Raw genomic sequence first — 23,844 nt, forward strand, 5'->3', positions numbered from 1 at the left:
TAATTTATACCTTTGGTTGTATGTGCAGAGAAGAGTTGTCAGTCATCATTCCATATTCTCATTTTATTACGAATTGGAATACAGTTCTGGATGATTGTGTCTACTGTGAATGTCATGTACTGTACATGATTTATTTTTAACATGATTTAAATTCTGAAAGTACCCGAAAAGTACCAAAAGTGCTGAAGTATAATCAGCACTACAAGGCCCTTATTGAATATATTAGAGCACATTTGAATGTTTGGAGTTTTTAGTAAATATTGTGGTAAATATATTTCACAGTAGTGTAATGCAATATAACCCCCTCTGCAGATGGTACTCTGGAGATGACTTCTCCACTTACTTTAATCTCCATGTTATCAGCGATCTCCTCTGCCAAAAGCTGATGGCAGTCATGCTTCACTGCGCTTTTCCAAGAAGACAGACAGTCGACATGCTTTCTGGAACCAAATGCCTCTCATTGTCTTTATTATATGCGCCTCTCTCTATCTCTCTCTCTCTCTCTCTCCTTTCCCTCTCTTCTGGTGCTGCACCGGCCAGCTGCTGAGGTGCAGGTGTCGTTTTTCGGGCAGGTGAGCGTGGAGAGGGGTGGGGGGAGGGTTTGAGCTCCAAACCTACACTGTCTCTACCGGGCCCAGAGAGACGTAGCGAGAGAGGGAGAGGGAGAAAGAGGAGAGGAAGGAGAGGATGGTGCTTCACCGTGGCATCCAGGCCGCCCGCGAGGGGGACCTGCCCACGCTTCGGGCCCTCTTCGCCTCGGGCCACCTCACCCCGGCCGTCGCCGACGCCCAGGGGGCCACGCCCGCCCACCAGGCCGCCCGCTGCGGCCACCTGGACTGCCTCCGCTTCCTTGTGGGCGAGGCGGGGCTCCCCGGGGATGCCAGGGCCGGGAACGGGGCAACGGCAGCTCACGATGCGGCCGCCACCGGGCACCTGCCAGCGCTGCGGTGGCTGGTAGAGAACAGGATCTGCAGCACTGAGGTGAGGCCTTATGGGGCATCATGGAGCATCAGGCCTACTGGGAACCGGCTTGGGGAGAGTCTGAGAGAGGAACAATGGAAAAAGAGGGATTGCGAGATACACAGTAAAATGTCCAGTGTTAGTTCAACTCTAACAGTGTTAATTTAAATCTTAACAGATAACATTTGGTCCCACTCTGAAAAGTGTCGAATTAATACTGGACATTTTACTGACAAAGTAATATACATAAATACACAGATATACACAGATGGAAACATGGATATACAGGCCCATCTCCAGTCCTGGCCCTGGGTCCTGTTTATGCCTGAAAATTTGCAACCGGTTCAGACTCAAGAAGCAAACCCAGTTAAATTAATGGTGGAAACAACTGGTCTAGCCATCAATTAATTGCTCAGTGACACTTGTTTACATGCACAGTTGAAATCAAGCTATATTAATAGCTCGATTTGGCCAAAGATGAGATTTAATTGAATTATTGTCATTGTCCCAATATGCATGACTCGGAAAGAATCAAATGATTAACCGAGGTGTGTCTGACTAAGGCTTCTTATAAATCTTGCTTCCTCCAATGTTGTCGCACCTTTTATAAATAGTTTGTCATTCCGCGTTTTTATTCCATCATGTATTTTATGATATTTAACTTCTTTAGTTGTGATAGCATGAAGTTGGTGACCTTGTCCGTCCAGAAATGTGTTTTTTTCACCATGCTACTAGGGAGGGCAGAACGGAGCTTTAGAATTGCGCCAGCAGTGTATCCGCGTGAGCTCGACAATGCATTTCTCACAGAAAAGGTTATTTGTCGCCTTTTTTTAGTTCATCACAGTAGTGATAGAAGTGACAATAATTAAGTGGTACTGTGCTGTTAGCCTTTATTGATCGCCATACAAGGTTAATGTGAAGTACAATCGGACAGCACTAACCCATAAAAATGTACTTTGAATGGCAGGCTACTTGCTCAATTGAACGATAAATGTGAAAAACATTCGATTATAGTCAGCAGCACCAAAATTTTCAGTCACACCCTCAATAAACGGCGAAAGTCCCAGTAGAAGACTGAATTAAATCTTTTAAAGTTATATATTTTCTGAAACGTTATCGATTCCGCTTGACCACAGTGAGCGTAAAGTTGCTATGTAAATTATGGAACATGTGCAGAACGCCTAGGCCAATTGTAGTCCGATTAAAGTGTATACATGCTATAGTAAATCGACCCTGAACCGCATTATCTAGTTATGTTGGTCCGAATTTGAAAAATTCAACTTTGTACGATTTCAGTCAGACTACAGTGCTTACATGATTTTTAAAAGTCCAGTTTTAACCGGACTAATACAATAAATCGACTTTTTCAAACACCATGTAAACCCACTGACTGTAAACTAGCAGATCTTGTGGTTCTCCAGGGCCAAGGTTGGGGGCGAATGAAAGAGAATGATGAGAACCATGTGCTATATCGTGCTATGGTATTTTGTGGAGTGTCCCTTGATGTTGTATGTATTGTACATTACTTTTGAATTTTAGTCTTGGTGTTTGTACATTACTTGTTTGTGTTCCTCTGCTTTGTTGTGCTTGTCCTATTTTGGGTTAGACTCACTTGCTAATGAGGTTTAAAATCTTAATGTGACACCCATGTTAAATACAGGTTTATATGCCAGTGGAACCCCATGAACTAGAAACATGAGTTAGAAACACCCATAAATGTCCTGAACCTTTATTCCTTTGTTCTGCATGATTAACATTCCTTCCATTGAAATAATGGCTCTGCATCAACAGCTCACCCCTTTTAGCTTAATTGCGCATGGTAGTGTTACCTCTGGGTACTTCACATGGAGTCATTTTAGTTATAACAGAATTTCAGGACATAATCATAATCAAATCATTTTTAACCTTGTCTCTTTTAATTAAATGATTTAAAGCACATTGAACTGCCAAGTAGCATCAAGGAGTCAGTTGGTGATGACAGTGATTCATTTTCATTTAGCATGCTGCTTATTCAGTAGCTAATCTACAAAAAGTTTAGATAAATTACTGGTTTTGGGTCATGTTTTCATTCTGTCTGTTTCTAGTTTAGAGTGCTGTGTTTGTTTCATTAAATAGGTCGTAAAAACAAGTTTACAGGGCTTTGCTGAACATTCATGCTTATAATTGGTTATTCTGGAGAGGGTTTAGATCCAGCAGGGAGTGGGGCATGCTCACTATTGCCTTCAGGGTCTCCAAATAACACACATTATTCCACAGTTTATGAATAGAAAGACACCTTTCACGTTTATTCACAAAGCCAGTTAATGACTATCATTCACAGCCATTCATTGTATGTTCATGAAATGTATTTGCGCATTTAACGAGGCAGGCTGTACCATTGGTAGTTAAGAATGATTATAAAGCAATATAAAAATTGTTCATAAGTTTTGATAAACAGTTTATTGGGTCAATGCTGTATGTTACCATAGCATTCCATAAGACAATGTTCTTTGTTTTTTATATGCCATACATTTGTTCTGGAATGAGAAAAGAAGTTTCAGAGTTTAATCATTCAGTGCAAGTGTGCTGGTCAGCTCCATGGCCATGGCATCACTGTATTTTATTCTTTCAATGCAACGATACAAAACTAATATGTGTATGTGTGTGTGTGTGTGTGCGCGTGCGTTTGCGTGTATGTGTGTGTGTGTGTGTGCACGTATGTTTTTGTTTGTGTGTGTGTGTGTGTGTGTGCGTGTGTGTGTGGGTATGTGTGTGTGTGTGTGTGTGCGTGCATTTGTGTGTGTGTGTGTGCACATGTGTGTTTGTTTGTTTGTGTGTGTATGTGTGTGTTTGTGTGAGCGTGCATGTGCGTGCATTTGTGTGTGTGTGCACGTATGTTTTTGTTTGTTTGTTTGTGTGTGTGTGTGTGTGTGCATGTGTCTGTGTGTATGTGTGTGTGTGTATGTGTGTATGCGTATGTGTGTGTGTGTGTGTGTGTGTGTGTTTGTGTTGCAGGACCGCGACAGTGCAGGAGCTACAGCGCTTCACCTTGCTGCTCGCTTTGGCCGGGTGGATGTCCTCCAGTGGCTGCTGTCGTTCGGGGGCAGGGCAGAGGCGGAGACGGACTGTGGGGCCCTGCCTGCCCACTATGCCGCTGCCAAGGGTGACCTTACCTGTCTCAAACTGCTGCTCCACCAGGCCCCAGGGTAACCAGTCCCCCTATCCACCTCTCACACAGTACCAGGGAGAGGTCATAGTGCGCTTTACATCAACCCCAAACATGAACACATCTTCCTGCTCATGCTCTCTTCTATGGCAGTTTGAATTACTCCTGAGACTAGTAATTATGGATATCAAAAATATGCCTTTCACTAGTAATAACTCTATATATCTACAATGTCATTTCAACTAGCTGTAATTGCATTTAAACATATCAGGAAGTTAAAGCAGCTATAATTGCTTTTAACTAATGAATATGTTGTCTTGATATCTAAATGTCAGAGTATCAGCATTCATTATTTGTTAAAATGTTTGATTTCATATCAACAATTCAGTTTTTACTTGTAAAAATGTTTGCACTTCATAGATGTCTTCACATCAACAGGTGGAACTATCAGAAATGGAAGTTATTGATAGAAATAAATAGGTGATCATTTCACAAACCAAAACAACAAACCAAAATTTCATGAAACACATTCATAACTTAGAGAACACAACAGCATTCCTCTGTAACACAGAAGTAAATAAATGCATAGGGGAGACCGCCGTTGGTTGGCACACTTTTCACTCTTTGCCGTATTTCTCTGGCATAAGTTATGTTAGAATATGCCAAACAATGGCAAATTAAAGGTTAAGGTCTTAGCTATAATTCAATGTATTTTAATGTCCACAAGTGGTTTCTAAAATTAGGTGATTAATGATTAAATTCATGTTGTGCACACAAGATTGGTTGGCACATGTTGTGGGGTTGGTTGGCACAATGTTAAAAGGCTTTAGTTACAAAGAATGACATGATGGAATAAATAAAAATATAATTTATCTTTCTTTTTTCTTTGTCTTTGTGGATGTTTGTGTATGTGTGTGTTAGCACGTGTGTGTGGATCCGGCCTTTGGATTGTGTGTCCCTGCATGCTGGCACACACAATCCAAAGGCCGGAACAGTAACTACAATGTTGTATGTGTAGTCCCCCTCACACACCGGCACATGGATTTTGAATAGAATTATGTTCAATCATGTTTAATATATGCCTATACCAGGTTTGGTTGGCACAACTCCAAAATAATTGTGCCAGCCATGCCCGATAACACTGGGATGCACCTCAACTGTATTTTATATTTATTGCACATTTTATATTTTATTTATTTATTATATTTATTCCACAAAATATTAATCTTTTCTGGTTCTTATTTGAAATGTTGAAAATAGTTTCTATTGGGGGCTTCATTCTTTTTAACTATAGCATTTTAATATTGTGCCAACCAATCATGTAATTGATTTACAAATATCTTGATATAAATAAAAAAGATATGAGAATATGAATTAGCATTTCAATACTATAACAGCTGGAAAATGACAAAAAGAGCTATGTAACCTCCTCCATCACCAAATTGAATTAATAAACCTTTTAACAAAGTTCATTAGCATTCACATCTATACATCCATCGATCGCCTGTGACTCAGTGGAACCACAAGCAGGGTGGATCACATGACAGGTGTCTGCCCACCTGAAATTGAGATGGAAACACTTGGTTGGCTACAGATAAAGGCGGGTAAGGGTCACGTTGTCAACGGCATCATCTCTCAGGAGATGCTCATTTGCATGGCAGATGAATGGGCAGGACATCTGTCGAACTGGCCTGGTGGCCGTCCCCATCCATAATGGATGGAGTGACTCTTATCTGTTGGCTTTCAGCATTTGAGTACGGCGCCTCTGTCCTTTCACTGCCGCCACCAGCCCCCTCCCCATACTTCTCACCACTCCTGGGCTGAAACTAGATCAAGCCCCCCCCCCCCCCCCCTACTTCCACATGCATGGGAACCTTCCTTGTTGCCATAGAGATATAAGAGTGCTTTGAACCCAGCAGGGTCAGTATCCATATATCATGCATGGAGGTTTTGCTGCTTACTTGCGCATGTTATAGGTACAGGGTTAAGTAACTCACTCTGGAGTTCCAACAGTGGTTTCCTCTGACACTTAGCTGTCCGTGAAGATCAGTGACCGTACAGTCAAGGCCGCACGTGGTCAGTTGTCTTCACTGCATTCTCAGCCGGTGAAGACAGAGCATTCATTCTTTAGAGTAGCGGTACATTCTACCTGATTCATCTTAAATTCTTCTGTCTGATAATACATTTGCCGAGACATGCACAAATTAAATACGACCTTTTTTAAAGAATCATGGCATATTTTATAACCGTCAATTTTCTGGACCGTTTTTGAGTACTTCTGTGCCATTCTACTAACAATACCTACATTTAGTTAAATGACTAATGTTGAAGATCATGAAGATATATCTGATTATTGTGAGCCCGACATGCCAGTTACATCGTAACTAACACAGTTGAAGGATATGCTCCAGTTGAGGAGAAGGAATGCCTGTCCATGAGCTGAGACAGAGTAATATGACGGTCAGGGAACTCCCACTGTAATATCCTGAGGATGTCCAGACGCCTGACATTGAATTTGCTTAGCTAGTTTGCTAGTTTGCTGTGTTAGCTAAGTCATGCTATCTTTCACTTCATTGAAAGTTTAAAATAATCTTTACAGAAGAGGCACACTTTTTGCTATCAATTCTGTCTGTTCTTGAGTATTGGGATGCAGTCAGTATGGTTTCTAACAAAGTTTTCCAAAAATATGTACGTCCCTTTTTTGAGCACTTTCACACTGTTCTTTTTTGGCTTATTGCTGTCAATTTTCTCACTTCATACTGGCTGCATCTATAAAAATTAGAAATGTTTTTAAAAAACTGCAAATTACCTTGCACTCTGCTTCAGCAAAAAGGTGAATCGACTTCCTAAAAATCATTAACAAAGGTGAAGCATCCAATGCACACCAACCGTACATTACATTTATCTGGCAGATGCTTTAATCCAAAGGGACATACAATAAGTGCATACCGAAGGTCATTTCTTTCAAAGTGGAAATTAAAGTAGAAAAGCGAAATGCCATACTGTTTGTTGTATGCCTATCTGCCTGAACAGGTGTGTGAATCGCCAGACGGTCATCGGTGCCACCCCGTTGTACATAGCCTGCCAGGAGGGCCATCTGCATGTGGTGGAGTACCTGGTGAAAGACTGCGGGGCGGACGTCCACCTGAAGGCCCACGATGGCATGACTGCCCTGCACGCTGCCACACACATGGGCCACCATGCCCTGGTGGTCTGGCTGGTGAGTGTGCAACAGTTATACCTCTTCAGTTCAATTTAATACAATCCTGTGGAGACCATACAAGCGCTAGCTCATATTTGGCAGGGACTTATTGATATTTAGCAGAGTCTGATTGATTTACAGGTGATGTTTTTCAATGTTTAGCTTTTTAATGGGCACACAAAAGCTTTCTATTATAGTCCTAAATAGATAAAGCAATTATGGGTTCAAGGTCAGATGAAAAATCCCTTGAACACAAACTGTGGTTTCCTGATGAGTTGTCGCCAGCTTTCCCCTTAGATAATTAACAACTCTCATTTGCATTTCAGTTTAGTCATACCTATGGAATGATATAGATGCAGGTAAGTCATACAGATTAGTCGGGGTTGTGGGTCCAGAGTATGACTTGGGCATGTCCTCCCCTGTAGGCTTCCTTCACCGACATAGACCTCTCCTGTCAAGATAAGGAAGGGGCCACCGCACTGCACTTTGCTGCCAGCAGAGGGCACCACCGCATCCTTGAGAGACTGCTGCGCATGGGAGCACCGGTCATCAAGGACTACTGGGGCGGGACCCCCCTGCATGACGCTGCTGAGAATGGGGAGCTAGAGGTGGGCCGGCTGACATCTCTCCCTGTTTTACTAGATGGATTTTGCCTGCAGAGCAGGGGTTCCTAATCCTTGTCCTGGGGAACCAGGTGTTCTGCTGGTTTTCACTGACACCGAATTAAAGCAGTTGATTACACAGTTAATTAATTTCACCTGGTCTAATGGGCTATACTGATTCTTGGTTTGAAGGTGAAAAAGCCTGACAGACCTTGTTTTTACCCCAGGATCAGGGTTAGCTGCCCCTGCATTAGATAATAAATGTCAGGCAAATGGAGTGAGCTTTGACACCTTTTCTTCCTTCAGTGCTGCCGAATCCTGCTGACCAACCAGGTCAGTCCCACAGAGAAAGACAAAGATGGATTTACTGCAGCTGACCTGGCTGAATACAATGGCCATTATGATTGTGCAAACTACCTTCGGACAAAGGAGCAATGTGTAAGACCGGTTTGTGCAACTTACACAATTCTCATAACATTTAAATGAAAGTTGAAACAAATACTATAATACTGTTTATATATATATATATATATGACCAAAAGTATTTGGACATCCCTTGGACTGGGGCTGTTTTTCATGGTTTGAACTAGGCCCCTCAGTTGCAGTGAAGCCAAATATTAATGCAATGACATTCTGCATCATTCTGTGCTTCCAACTTTGTGGCAACAGTTTAAGGAAAGCCCTTTCCTGTTTCAGCATGACAATGCCCCTAGGCACACATAAATGTCCACAATGTCAAGATTGGTGTGTAAGAACTTGCCTGGCCTGCACAGTGCCCTTACCTCATCCCCATCCAACACATTTGGGATCAATTGGAAAGCAAACTGCAAGCCAGGCCTAATAGCCCAATCAGTGCCTGACCTCAATAATGCTCTTCTGGCTGAAAGGAAGCAAATCCCTGCAGCAATGCTCCAACATCTGGTATAAAGCCTTCCCAGAAGAGTAGAGGTGTTATAGCAGCATGGGTGGACCAGCTCCATATTAATGCCTATAATTTTGGATGAGATGTTGGATGTCAGGTGTCTATATACTTTTGGCCATGTAGTGTGTGTGTGTGTGTGTGTGTGTATGTGTATATATATATGTATATATATAATATATATATATGGCCTCTGATCTTTAATGTTTGTTTTTATTTTACTTATGCTTGTCACCATCAATAGTGTAGATTACTGGTGGCAGACGTGGCACTTGGCTGAATTATTTTTCAAATGCTAGATTAGTATGGGGATATGGAATATCCTTCTAAAAAAGCAAAATTCAGAATTTCTCCATTCTTGAGTGTTCTAATGATGTACAATTAAGGGCCAAGCTGTTCAGAAGATGCTCTAAGAGACCTGGACCAAAAATCCACGGAAGGTTACGCCTTACAAAAGAACTAAGGGAGGGTGTTGACAGATGTTGGTTGTCCTCAATGGAACATTTAGGGATTAAGCCCTTTGTATCTTGCAGCTCGACAGGACAGGAAAGTAACTAAGATGCTCTCTAGTTTGCATTATGAATATTTCAGAACCACCAGTGCGCTGGCGCTTTCTCTCCTCCCATGCTCTTTAGAAAATGGGGGTTAATCGATCCAGGTGCGCTGTGGAGGCCGAGGGGCGGTGCTGTGAACCCTCGCTGCATTTTTAACATTGTGTGATTGAGAATAAATGACCTAAGCAATGAGGCAAACAAAACAGGAGGTCAGCACTGACTTGGGACACAACACCTTGAAATGTAGCATCCATTTTAGTCTGTTAGACATATCCTTGAAACAGTAAGCATCGCTCTAAATTCACTAAAATAGGAAGACCACATCTGAGATTGTCTGAGGAGTAAACACATACTATACCTGTTATTTTTATGGAATGTTGTTCATTTAAGATGAGATTATAGAAGACATTGGGTGATTATGGTTCATTAATAATTTACGGAAATCTTTATGGCAAAATATATATGAAATCTTATCTGTAGTAGCACATGATATTATACACATTTCAATGAAAACAGTTTCAGAAATGCAAGTAATGCATGCCTAATGTCTCAAAAGACAACCCAGACTCACCATAGAAATGGATTTCTTTTTCTTTGTTTAATGGTCAAGCAGCAAAATGGGGAAATATGCATGGAACCCAAACAATTCTGTGGTTCCTCTGGCATTCCATTGCAGTATGTCAGTATTGCAGTACATTATGTCTGTGCTTTACACTTGTTGCTTCCTAAAGAATTCTATAACCATTGTTGCTTGGGGCAACAACAAAAAAAAGCCAGCAGATAACTGTCAGCCTAACTGGTCACAAAATCTTATCATGACGGTATGCTCTGCCAATCAGGTCATCAAGAAAGTGATTCCATTGTATGCTCAACTGATACCTGGATGATGCATTAGATATCACATACTAATGGGCTGTGTTTTTAGTATCATATGACTTTAAGGACGTCACAAGCAGTCTGGCAATTATTTTTGAATGTCCCTCACCAGGATTCAATTCAGCACTTATTTAGTTATTTATTTCTTTCGGTCTCTGTGTAGCGTCCATTGGAACAATATACCCAACCTTACTGTGCTATTTGCCTTGATAAAAAAGGTGTATTATGAGTCCCTAAGGAGCAGAGCTTCTGAAGGGACATGCTTACTAAAGCATAACCTTGGAAACTAGGAATTGGAGACTAACGGGAGAAAATAATTCAAATGGCTCTTTTATGAGACTAAGCAAGTGTTGAAAAGAAAACTGTAAAAATGACTATTGCCCACTTCAGGGCCTGTATTATTATAGATCTCAAGATACTACAGTTAAAGTGTCTTGTTGAAATAATTTTCTCCTGAAATATGAGAAATATTGATGTAGTATGTAGTATGCTTGCAGTGTGGTGTATTTCACAGATTACTTCAATAATACGTCCATAGTTACATTCAGTAACTATCAGTAAAATTATGCAACATGAACAAGTTAAATAATGACATTAGAAAAAAAAGAACATAGCCTGAAACACCATTGATAAAAAGGCAAAATATTAATTTGGCAAAGGGATGTGAATTAGTTCTGGCGCTAAAGAAAATGGAAAGCGATGTATAACACGGGCGGTAATTCCTATACAGGTCACTTAATATGGATGTAAATACCCTCAAATTAAAGCTGACAGTCCGCACATTTACCTCATATTCAGTGTTTTATTTCAAGTTCAATCTGCAGGAGTACAGAGCCAAAACAACAGAAATTGTGTCACTGTCCCAATACTTCTGCATTTAACTGTATACAGATTCTGTTCTTTTTGATAAGTGTAGCATATGTATATTAAAGTTTGGAGAAATCATATGTCCCCTTCGTATATCCACAACATTGTTAAATATGCCATTGGCATCATTATCAAAACACCACTTCTTAGCTTGAAACAGGTCTTATTGCCATATCATATTGTGACTGAGAGAATGCAATGCTGCATCCAAGATAATTCCCCTCAACAAAGCAACTAATTAGCAGCTATAGGCAGGCCTCCCTGGCTTAGAGGAGGGGACTATCAGTTACTCTCCTCTGGCTGCTCAAGTATTAAAACCAGGGGGCTAAGCTGGTTATGAGATCCTCTGACTTGAGTTTCAGGGGCTGTCTCACACTATCTCTTTTATTTTCCTCCTCTTCCTGTGTATTTTCTCAATCCAATTCGGAGAACAACAGCCAAGTCAATCCCATCAAGGGGACGGAAGCACAAGAACTTGGCACCGTGCTTGATTATGTAATGTTTCCTGCCCTTATCCAAGTCTTTGAGTGGTCACTTTTCAATGGGCCAGCACAATGGGGCCTCATTATCCACCCCTACATGATAAGTATCTTTTTCTGAGTGGCTCAGTACACAGGAGATACTCACCACTAGGGCAGGTTCGACTGTAGGGTAGGGAGATACCTCTCTTCTAATTGTTGTTTGAGCTTCCCTGCAGTAATATGTGGACTGTAGGGTTTAAAATAGTCCCTGACTCACGGGAGGGTGCATGGGGGGAATGGAGTGCTCTTGGTGTACAGGGGGCATAGTAGTAACTCGAGAGCCACTACCAGAGATGGCCTCTGTCATAAACACTCTATGCAGTCGTTTAGGGCCACAGCCATCTGTGGGCCACACAATGCAAGTTTAAGTGGTGCGTGTGATTCATTTTGGAGCACTTTGGAGCCGCATCAACATTCTTATTTAGGGCCACCAAAACCCTAGGGGCCTAACTGCTGATTCCAAATTTATTTCAAAAAAATGATAAACTGGGGTTAAATGAGTTTTCCCTGCTTCTGGATAAATTGAAAAAAAAAGACATGCCAAAAACACTGATGAAGTGAAAAAAGCAACAAGTTATTAGTTTTTATTTCGTTTTATATTTAGTTTTACTTACAGATTTGGTTCACTGATATGAATCATCTTTCTTCAACTGTTGCTTTATGGAGGGTGTTGACAATACCTGGTTTATAAAATATTCGGTGTTAGCATACAAAAGAATTCAGATGGTGGGTTGTTTTAATTACTTGTCTTTGACTGACAAATAATTTGCTAGCGACGCTGTCGTTCTCAATGTTCTTTGTGTCAGACCTTCTCATTTTCTGGCACAGGAATAATTGGATTGGGACATCTACTGCGCCCACTCACCTGCCAACCATTTTAACATTTGGTTCAGTTCCAAAGAGGTCAGTCTGGTTCCAATGTTTTCTGGTAAATGCCTGCTGTTGAGGAGATGGTGGAGGTCACATAAACAAACACATATGGTTTGATTGTATAGCATAGGGCTTTTTATACAGCACATTATTTTAAATGTACCTGCAGATCTGCAGTCAGTCTGCTCACAGAGGAGAATGAGGGTGGTGTACCTCTGCTCATGTGAGCCATATCATGCTAAGGTATCAAAATTATATACGCAACAGTTCGTATTAATTTCATGTACAACGTTTGAAATGCCATCCGGATGCAGATCTCTTTCTCCCTTTTTTATAATTGATGAGGGCTGCTGAAAAGCGATACAGAACATACATTTAAAACAGATTATCAATGTTGAATTTAATAGAATTATTTTATTTCCTAATACCGATAACAATAAGTTATATGTAGACTATTGGTAGGAAACAAAAAGGTCACAAATGGCACAGGTACCCCGTTAGAAAATATTAAACCAGTGTTTCAAATGTGAATGGATCTGGTGGCTCTGTACCTGTGTGGGGCACATTTACTTGCCATTTCTGAGGTGCACCCATGGCCCTAGGATGTAAAGGTCAGTCAAATGTTAACTAATGGTACTCAGGGATCATTTTCACCCAATGATATTAGCATTTATTTATTAGCATCGCATATCTTTCCTGCAGAGGGAGTGTTTTTCAAGATGACCCCTATTCACAGGGCATGATCCTGTCATTATCCATATATCACAGCCTTCCCAGCCGCCAGCTCTAAACCCAAGTGACAATTAATAGCAAGTGTGGGAAACTCCGGTCCTGAAGGGGTCGTGTGTATGCAGGTACTTGTTTCCACCCAGTACCTGGCTAAATGAACTAATTGGCTGTATATTGTACACTGGTTCACTTATAGATAAGATCACATTAAAACAATTCATACAGTATAGGGGTACATGCGAGGCATCAGGTGTCATTCATGCGTTCATCAAGAAGTGTTAATGCAACATATAGGACTAAAATATATTATCATGGCCAGAAAAGATATTACAAATTAATGATTATCTGAGGAATTCTATCACATACCAGTGAGCACATGAACTAATGCAAAATTATGAGGCTAGATAAATTAGTTTGCTGATTACAAGTTTGTTGCTACATCTGATTTACTGTAAATACAGATGCCATGTTTTAACCATGTTTAGATGTTATGTGGGAAACTTTAAGTTACAGTGCCAAAAAACAAAAACAAACAAAACAATAACCTACGACTAATTGGAATCAGTCAAAAAATTATACTATTAGTTAATTAAAATGTAATATCTGAGGTAGGTAAATTTTATGTTTTCATGATTGAACCAGTTTCATATTAATTTCAATACATCTCTGAAAGTTGACTGACTTTAGTATACTGACTTTAGATGGACATTTAACACTATTGCTTTATTTCATCCAGGTCATTACTTTAAGTAGACATTAGTGCATGTGCAGGACAGGAATGGCTTCACTTATGTTTTATGGAAATTTGCCGTCTATCTTCCCCCTCAATCTGAGCCATGCATACAACCCTGCTCAATTCCTTTAAGCAAATCAATGAAGGTTTTGCATGGACTAAACAAAGCACTAAAACATCAGTAAATAATCATAGCATCACGAATTTCTGTGCATTCTATGGATCTCTGTCGATCTGGATAGAATTCATGGGGTCTTGACTATCTGAGCAAAGGCTACGGCAGGGGTCCTCATCCCTGGCCCTGGTGCACCACAGTTTTCACCTTAAGTTCAGCAATCAACTTCTAAACCATGACCCAGAAATGAAAGACCTGTGAAACCATGTGAGGTTGAATCAACTGTGTGCTAACCTGTTTCAGCTGATAAAGTATGTGCTGAGTAACCAGGAAAGCCTGTAGCTCTCCAGGGCCAAGGTTAGGAACCACTGGGTTCTTGTGTCCCGTTTTGGCCTTTCTCCAGAGCAGAGACAAGCTGGACTGTGAGATATACCATTTGCTGAGGATAAAATGACACAGAGCACAGAGAGGAAACCAGGACATACAAACATAGGACACCTGCCATCATGTATGAGAATGCCTGATTAGTGAGTCGTGTAGGCATAAATCTGTTCTTTTTTTCTCATCTTTTGTTTGGAATGGAATGGTTGACTGGGCAGATCCATTTACTACTCGCCTGGCCAGCGACCGCTCCTCGCCTACACATGGACAAGAATAAATCTCTGTTACACTAGCCTTGTCAGTCCCTTCACGACCAGAGAATGGAAGCGCAGTCAACCAAGCAGTACGCAGTGTACCTTTACTAGTTAGCCTGACAGCAGCCCCCTGGCTATGCTAATGACACACACCTACAGTATCACTGGGTGCACAACATACCATCATTGGTGTGCACCCACATCCCCGACATCGCTGTCTACCCAATCCCCCATCTTAATCATTTATGGCTTCTTTAGACTGTCTCCTATCAGTTTATTGTTTATTGCCTGCTGATGCTGAGGCTTTTGGTCATTGGCTGAGAAGCTGATGAGTGCTCCAAGGTGCGGATGGTTTAAGCTGCAGATGACATAGTATCTTCATCAGTGAAGGCTTCAACTGCATGACTTACGTGGGAGATTAATCGCGCAAGAGATTGTAAGTAAATTATTTATCTTGGCTTTTAGTGAAACTCAGATTATGCTTTATATTTTAAATGAACAGAATTTTTTGAATGCATGGAGTGAATGTATGGACTGTACTCCCTTAGTTCTAGACTCCTGTGGAATAATGAGTGCTGATTTAACAAGTATTTCCTCACTACAGTGTGCTCTTTAAGCAGCTAACATAAGAAGTGACATGTTTGGCACAATGGAGAACAAATCTACACTAGAATCTGCAAATGTTGCAAGATTCTGCTGTCTGCGAGAGAGGGTTTCACTGTACTGGAGGATAATGAAATAAAGACACTATAGTTTTTTGCATCATGTCCCCCTACTAATAGGCTGCTCAATTGGATACAATGCAATGTATTATGCAGAAAAAAGTTGGTTACAGGTTGAAATACTCAACCTCCACAAGCTCCACATACTTCTGGTGTTCTCACATCTTAGCCTCATTTTGTAGTGATTGATGAAGTGATTGATTGCCATTTATATTCACTGTATATAGTCTCATTAAATTGATATCTGCTACCGAGAAAGGTAGGCAGCATGGCCGTGGGGCTCTTTCAATGCCACTTCATAAATAAGGATTAGAGGAGTTTCTGTGCAAGATGCAGTCTATCTCATTAAAGGATGGTGCCTACCAAGCTCCTCTGGACTCTATGATGTCTAAAACTGAGCATTTTTCTACTTAAAGGAGAAAGAACTCCTTTAGATTTAGGTTTTACTCAGGGCATGAGACAGCATGGTACATCTTCATGTTTCAGTTCTCTGTCTCAATTCAATGTGTGTTTTACTTGAGGAATGAGCGACTTCGTGATTTTACATTACAGCATTTAGCAGATGCTCTTATCCCGAGTGACTTTTTACATAGCATTTACATCGCATGTATTTATACAGCGGGATGTATCACTGAAGCAATGCAGGTTAATTACCTTGCTCAAGAATACAACCTGCTGTGTCCTACCCGGGAATCAAACCTGACCAGCTCCTTGCTCACTATACTACACTGCCGCCCTTCAATAGGCAACAACTGCATTGTCATGATTATAGTAGCTAATCAAAAAAGTGATGACAAGAGGACTTTCCAAAGTTCATTGGAGCCATTACTTTAGAAAACTGAGAGATAGTGGATGGAGACAGGGGCTACATTTACATGTACATCAATAACTCGATTATTGGGAGTAATCAGTTTATGCCAGTGTTTAGATTATTGCATACACATGGATATAAGTAATATGATTACTCCAATAGCCACGCTTACATGATTCTCTCCATAGTCAGCATGAGCTCAATGGACACTTGTTTTCATTCAGGATCTTTTACTTCCACCCGGCATGTGCAGAAAACCAGAAAGGAATCTAGATGTCTACATGCACCAAAAAATCAAAAGATTGGCCAAAAATTGTCTGAATTGGGTTTTGAATACGCCATTTATGACCTACACCGATAAAGATAATCAGATAAAAGGCCATTTTAATAATGAGGGTATTTCCGTAATCAGGGTCAGATCAGAGTGATATCTGTGCATGTCTGTGGGGACTGCACATTGAGTGGTTTTTCAGAGCACACGGAAGTCAGTGCATACTTGTTTTGACTGTTTTGTCATTATATTATATCGGAGTGATGGCTGAGATTTCGTTTTTTATTTTGTTTTCACTTTTTTTTTTAACGAATCCCTCAAAACTGTTTTGCTTTTGTTCTCTTTGCTACGATGAAATGAGATTTGTACTTCATCCTCCTATTGACAATGAATTTTGCAAACTAGGCTTTCAGTTTGCAGCTTCCTTGATCTTTTAACCATGCAAGCTTTTAAGGGAACATTTATTGGCTTCCGTTTGATCTCTGTGGAATATGCGAACAAAGAAGACAATGGGCAATTCATTTTATGCATAAGGATGTATGAAATCCATGACAGCCATCCTGCTTATTAGAACTATGGATTTTAAACATATTTTTGCCTGTATTTTTGCATGTATGTTTGCATGTGAACTGTGCAATTATCTGTGCTGTACAGTGAATGAAATTACAGTTAACCATTTTCTCTGCTTTTGGGAGCAGTAAAATCCATTTCAACCTGTGCTGCAGTGCATCATCTGTAACATCAAATTTGGGGCATATGGAAAATCATTCCTAAATGAGAAATACAGGCTTCAGCTCTTCCTGAGCTGCTTTTCCTGTTAAGACTTAACTCCTTACACTGTGAGTTAAATGCAAATGTATTGGGACAGTGACAACATTTTTGTTGCTTTGCGTCTGTCACATTGGATTAGAAATAAAACAATATATGGCAAGCGCAGACTGTCAGTTTCAATTTCAGGGTATCTACATCTATTTTGCACGATTCATGTTGGAATTACAGCTTTTTATTCATAGTCCCCCACTGTATAACTGCATATCTTACACATGCAAAGAAGATTTATAATGGAAACGGTCTATGATAAAATTTAAAGTTGGCAGCGTTTTATGCACACTTGATAAAAAATAATGTCTTGGTTATCGCATTTTTAACCTTTATATACCCAGAAAAACCCCATGGAGACAATTTTTTTTTTCAATGGATCCTGCAATAGGACTGCTAAAATACAAAAATTTACAGTACAATGCAGAATTACATACAACACAGAATATTTAATATTGAAAGACACAGTCAAATTGTAAAAATTGAATTTTTAATGAACAGGCCCTTAAGTAAGGTCATTAAGTGACCTATTAGAACAGGACATCTAGCTTTAAAATTTCCTGGAGTTCATTCCAGCAACAAGAAACACAATAGCCACATGCAGATTCGCCCACTTCAGAGCAGACACAGGGAACTTGCCAAGACGTAATCGATATTGGGAGCATGTCTAACAGTTACAACGACTGCATGTGAGAAGTATATAAGATATGTAAGGGACACTAAACAAACAAAATGGCAATGCTGGGCCCTTGTAGAGTTTAGGGACAAACCACTGATTGATGTAGAAGACAAAATGATTTTCTAGATTTCTAGATGTGAAATCTGCATCTGCAAGGCTTGAAGCACTTTCATTCAGTTTACTCTCCAGTTTTGCTAGCATTCATCCTTGACATTTGCATTAACGAGCAGCAATGGGACCACATTTCACGTCTGAAAGTGGCTGTAGGTTGATGTCACTCGAAACTTCCTGTGGGGTAGCCACCTTTTCGCACCGCCTATATCCTACACGCCCAGTGGGGTGCTGAACTCAAAACAACAGCAGTGTCCATTTCATGACAAGCTTTTGTTGTGTCTCGCAAAGCTCAGGTGTTGCTGATGGGTACTTCCTATTGGCCTGGCCTTCCTCAATTGACTACTTAATGAACATTTTCTGTAAGAGTTATGTTCTCGGATCACGTGTCGCTTTTCGGTGGCACAAGAGGCAAAGGGATGTGATCTCACTCATGGCACGTGCATCCCTTTAAGTAGATAATTTTGTCGACCTACTGCAGTGTGGCTGAGTTAAACATTAAGTAAGATGGAGCATCAGTAGTGTCGTAGTAGGGGGTACTAATGAGACCCAGGGTGCCACACAGACACTGAGTGTAATTAAGCAGTGAAATGCAATGGCATCTCTGCTGGGGCTCTCTGCTCAAGGTCCTACTCCTATTTTTTAAGGGAAGAAAGAGTGTAATCACTCTTCATGCATTATGTATTTTTCAAATCACCTCAAGGACTAATAGGTATCCCAAGTTTGTGTTTTTGATTTTTATATTGCAACACTTTAGTGTTGCGCATTTAGACAGATGTTTCTCTGGTCTCACCGATGAGGTTATTTCGGTGACTGACGAAAGAGTGCACTGTCCTTGGCTCCAGGGCTCCTTCACAGACGGATCTTTGCCAGAGGTTAGCTCCAGTGAAGCAGAGAGAAGAGGAAAGCCAGCAGTTTCCTGGCAACCCAGTTCTGCGGACTACTACCAGGGCCTGAACGGCACGCTCGCACACACCTGCAGTGGTACAGACATGGAGAACAGCAAGGTGACCATAGCCATGGCCTATCCAAGTTTATATGTCTGCTATATGTGGGCTAATGAGATTTAGTAACCTTGATTTAATCACTTTAATCTTCCTTTCTTTTTTTCTTTCATTGCATGATCCATACCAAACATCCTACTGCATACTTGTGAATGGGTTGATCAATCCACTTGTAGATTGTCATGTGGGGGCACATTGGTGATGAACGTTACAAACTTCACCTACATTCTCCTCTGTGTTTCCCAGCAGCCAGTGAAGGAAGTGCTTCCCCAGCCACGCCCCCCACTGCCTCCCCCAGCGACACCCCTCCCACCATCCTCACCCCCTCCTCAGATACAAACCAATAACACAATCCAGCATTTTCAGATGGCATCAAATGGTGAGGACCATTGCCTCTTAATGTCACGCACAAAACCCTATGTCACTCTTCGCAATAAGAATTGCCTCCCTTGGCTTTAGAAAAAGTATATGAAGCTTGCCTGTGCAATAACTGAATCATCTGAATCAGCTAGAGATTGTCCTGCACTGTCAAAAATTTCACTAAACATGGATCAGCTTCTCACTAGGTTATGAATGTTCTCATTTATTTTCAGTCGTGCGATGGACCTATTGTCAATCATCAGCATGTAACAGTGATTTTTGCTGGACAATGGCATTCGTGCATCATGCTTATTGCATTTCCCTTGCAGTCGTGTCATCCTTTAGCCAGGCGAAAACATTGGAGGAGAAGCAAAGACTACTCTCGCATATGAAATCCATCAAGTCTTTGAAACACGCAGGGATCACAGCTGTCTTCACGGGACAGTCGGTGAGTCCTTTCATTGGGCGGATTTCCCTGTTTGCGTTCCTTGCCAGTGATTTTAATATTAATAACATTTGTCAAGTATGTCCTACTGTGGGAAAGTGGGTCATTATAGATGTTCTTTTCACAGAGAGTGGACGAGAAAGAGAATGAAATAGTGATGCTGCCCACGGAGGAGGCCAACCTGGCTGACATAGACTCGCTTGTGCCCACTCATGATGAGAAAGGCCAGCCGATCCCTGAGTGGAAGAGGCAGGTGATGGTACGCAAGCTGCAGGCTAGGCTGCAGGATGAAGAGGACCTGAGGAGGAAGGTACACAATATTCGCCTGCTAAGGCTAAAGTCAGCACCAAACTCTCAACTTCCTAACTGCTTATTTAGCTGCTTATTACTCATCATGTACACGATAAGAAGCACATATTATCTTATGGAGATTGCAAAAGTACATTTAGTTCTTCCTCTAATTTCGAACACAAAAACGTTCTGTGAGTTGCCATGTTATCCTAATAGATAAATTCTACCAGGCTTTAGAAGATTATGATGAACCCTTGGAAGAAGCCCTGCAACATGTTCAATGAACTGGAATTTGATGCAACTTGTGATTTGATTGTATTAGTTTTTCAGTTTGGCTTCAAGTAAGTCAGATTTGTTTTTCTTCTCCACCAGGAAAATGGCTGCAAATATATGGAGATGGATGGCTGGAGATTCTCGCAGGTGCACAATGCCATCCTCGGCCCCTTTGGTGAGCTGTTGACCGAAGATGACCTGGTCTATCTGGAGAAACAGATCGAGAACGTGTCCATGCAGAAGAGGTGCCAAGCCTATGAGCTTGAGCTGGCTCGTCTGGCTGAGGAACTGCGGACAATCCTCCCTGCTCCCATCGTCAATATCACGGTCAACACACAGCTCGGCAATCCAAATGCAGATGACGGACAGATACCCCTGCCAGTGTGGTGCAACCGCATATCTGGCATCGTAAAGAGCATGTCCCTGCTCCTGACTAACCTGAACGAAAAGGATGGCGCCATATGCAAGATGCCCAACAATGAGCTTGTGTCTGTTTTCTCACAGCAGCCAGCAGAAAGACGGAATTCCATGAGGGTAAGCAGGGAAAATGTGGAAAAGGAGATTCAACAGTTTGGTGTCTCGGTGCAGAATCTTAGATCAAACTTTGAGTCTCAGATGGCGGGTCATTTGCTCTTAACTGGAAGCCTAGGTGGTGGGTCACTTGTGCAAAATATGCGGGAGGGGCATGTTAACAGCAGGGTAGAGAGAGCTGCTGAAATGGTGGACGACAGCAGGGATTCTGGTATAGACTGCGAAGAGGTGCCCAGAGAAGGCCTTCATCCAGTGAGAGAGACCACCAGCTTGCGAAAAGAGCGAATAGTTGTCTTGTTCTTGAGTCACTGGAAGAAGTCAGCCTACACCTTAACCATGAGGGGTAAAAAGTGCTTGGACGGACAAGAAGCTGACGGGAAGGCTGAACAGAAAATTCTAGAAAATATCCCACAGGAAACTCAGCCCCAGCAGACTAGGGGGAACGGCTCGGTGTGTCATTTCTTCAGACAGCGGACTGCCGTCAACAAGATTATTGGCAACTGGAGGAGCATCACCTCTGGCGTCCCCTCACGGCAAATCCGCCGTCTCAACCGCCAACGGGTCACTTACTCCCCCGAACAGTTCCTGCCCCGTGTGAATGGGGTACCCGTTGATTACAACAGCCTGACCCTCGACCTTTTCATGCTGGGCTACTTCCACATCCTGGAGCAGGAGCTGCCTGCCGACGAGAGGAAGATGAGGCATCTGCTCTGCTTTGAGGTGTTCGACCATGTGGGCCGGTTCCCCTGGGAAATGGTGAGGGACTTCCACAGGGCTGTGCTCCACGATATTGAAGCGGGGAACAGGGAGTGGAAGGATGGTTTTGAGGATATCAAAGTCAAGTATTTTGGCAGCACGCAAAACCAGTTGGAACCACCCTCCAACCCTGGGAGTCACCTGCACCCAGAGGCAAGGCCGGTGCCTAAGGTCATTGTCCAGACTGCCACCCCAGATGAGGGGGACTTTCTGAAAAAGGGGGATGCAGACATCTCCTGCTTCAACAATGATGACATTTGCAAGTACATTGACAGAAGTTTTGCTTTCTGGAAGGAGAAAGAAGCTGAAATATTTGACTTTGAACATTAGTTGCTGCCTTTTTCTGTTTTTTTTTTTTTAATATATATTTTGTATGATACTGTATGCAATCTCTGCTTCCCTCCAACACTCATTAATGCCTGACTAAGTTAGTGTTGAAATGTAAAGTTGATTAGTGTGAGTATGGTTAGATTGTGATTGTGTGCAACTTTGATTCCCCAAGTTCAGCAAGCTTTCAAAAAAACAAAACAAATGTCTGAAATGAGATGATGAAATGAAATGGATGAACCATAGTGCAGTGTATCAGTTTGTTTTGAATATATTAGTCAGCATCAATGCCACGTTTGCCACAATAAAGTTTTACTATATTAAATGCTGATGTGAGGTCATTTCTCCCAATCAATTAATTATTCAGAACAATAGTAAACAACAGAAGAGTAAATGCATAAAATGAAAGTAAGGGGTCTATTCGGTGACACAAAGATAAATTTAAATTTAAATTTTCTTTGTGATCTCAGGTATGCACAAAGTATGTGCATAAATTGTAGCTCTTAAGAATAGTTAATATACTGTATTATAAACCATATTTAGTCATGTGCATAGCACACACACATGTAGTAGAATGTACATAGAATACTTCTATGCACATTCCAAGACCTCAGGGCTCAAAGGTTTAAGACAGTACAGGAAAGATATGGGTTGAGCTACCTCAGTGCAGTGATAGGGTGTATATTGTTATACTGTCATTACCATTTTTCCTGTTGAATAGCAATGAAGGTGCATTTACAACACACAATGAAGTAGATCTAGTGCAATGTCTTGTGATGATAATCAAATCCCATTCCTGCCTCTCCCTTCTCGATATAACCCTCTTTCCAGCCCTGCTCACTGTCGTACAATCTACTCTGACATACTGTATTGCCTCCTCAAGAGGCTTACCTGGTAGAATGGGCATTTGTTTTACTTGAATAGGCCAAGTTCTGACATTCTCCCATTACCAACATGTGCATTAGCAAATGCTAGGCTTTCAGCACAAAGGGTGGATTCTGAAGGGGATTACAGAAAGGGAAGAGATGTGTGTCAAATATCAATGCCTTGCATGCAGTGCAGAGACTTTGGGGAATTCATTCTTCCAGGTGTCTTGTAAGTCTCACTTATCAGAAACACAATCCTATGGTTCTATGAGCTTACCCATAATTTACCACTGATGTGTGGTAAATTGGCTTAACCTCAGGGAATGCGCTTTACTAATAAATGAACGATCATTACCATTACCATGTACTTCTGATGCATCATGATCTTGAGCTGCAAAAATTGAAGCAAACTGGAGACTTCTCTGGTGGTATATCATACTTCGCAAAAAATCTCAAATGCTTAGACAGAATACAATTTAAGGAAGTCTTGGATGGCCACAGTGAGAGCAGGTGTTTGCAGTTTTTTTTCAACCGGCAGCTAAGTAAGCCCTTGAAAAAAAGGTGTGTAGACACTTTAGCCAATAAGGGCCTTAAAAAATAGTTCGTGGATATTTTAGGAAAATAATGACTGAAACGAATTTCTTACATGCTGAAGCACAATGGACAACAGTAGACGCTGAGGCCCTTCAGTCTTATTTCTGCACTCATCTGCGTGTAGCTGGAGCATCTTTTGTTCCGCATCCAGCCATAAATATGCAGAAGTATCTTCTGTTATAACATATCAAAGGCAGCCTTGTCTAGTCTCCCAGGGTACCCATACCTTGTATCCTGCAGCAATCTCAAAGGAACT

General features: G+C 41.4%; 1 protein-coding gene across 2 annotated transcripts; it reads left to right on the forward strand.

The window, feature by feature from the left end:
- Nucleotides 1–613: 613 nt before the first annotated feature.
- espnlb (espin like b) lies at nt 614–22,453 on the forward strand. 2 transcript variants are annotated; one of them, XM_064338908.1, is made up of 10 exons: nt 614–981; nt 3,955–4,145; nt 7,139–7,325; nt 7,733–7,915; nt 8,216–8,347; nt 18,987–19,148; nt 19,392–19,524; nt 19,835–19,953; nt 20,078–20,260; nt 20,614–22,453. In XM_064338908.1, exons 1-10 carry the CDS (start codon nt 688–690, stop codon nt 22,129–22,131), a joined length of 3,102 nt encoding a protein of 1,033 aa, XP_064194978.1. In that variant the 5' UTR covers nt 614–687; the 3' UTR covers nt 22,132–22,453. The 2 variants fall into 2 exon arrangements, with proteins under 2 accessions (XP_064194978.1, XP_064194979.1); XM_064338909.1 differs by having other exon boundaries at nt 19,395–19,524.
- Nucleotides 22,454–23,844: the final 1,391 nt, after the last annotated feature.

The sequence above is a fragment of the Anguilla rostrata genome, chromosome 6, assembly GCF_018555375.3.
Source record: "Anguilla rostrata isolate EN2019 chromosome 6, ASM1855537v3, whole genome shotgun sequence".
In the NCBI taxonomy this organism is placed as follows: Eukaryota; Metazoa; Chordata; class Actinopteri; order Anguilliformes; family Anguillidae; genus Anguilla; species Anguilla rostrata.

What these genes read in the sequence shown, in the direction of transcription:
- espnlb (XM_064338908.1), top strand. Translation starts at nt 688, where the DNA reads ATGGTGCTTCACCGTGGCATCCAGGCCGCCCGCGAGGGGGACCTGCCC. An exon ending in CAGACATGGAGAACAGCAAG is followed by an intron (nt 19,149 to 19,391) that starts GTGACCATAGCC and finishes TGTGTTTCCCAG; the next exon opens with CAGCCAGTGAAGGAAGTGCT. An exon ending in TTTTCAGATGGCATCAAATG is followed by an intron (nt 19,525 to 19,834) that starts GTGAGGACCATT and finishes TTTCCCTTGCAG; the next exon opens with TCGTGTCATCCTTTAGCCAG.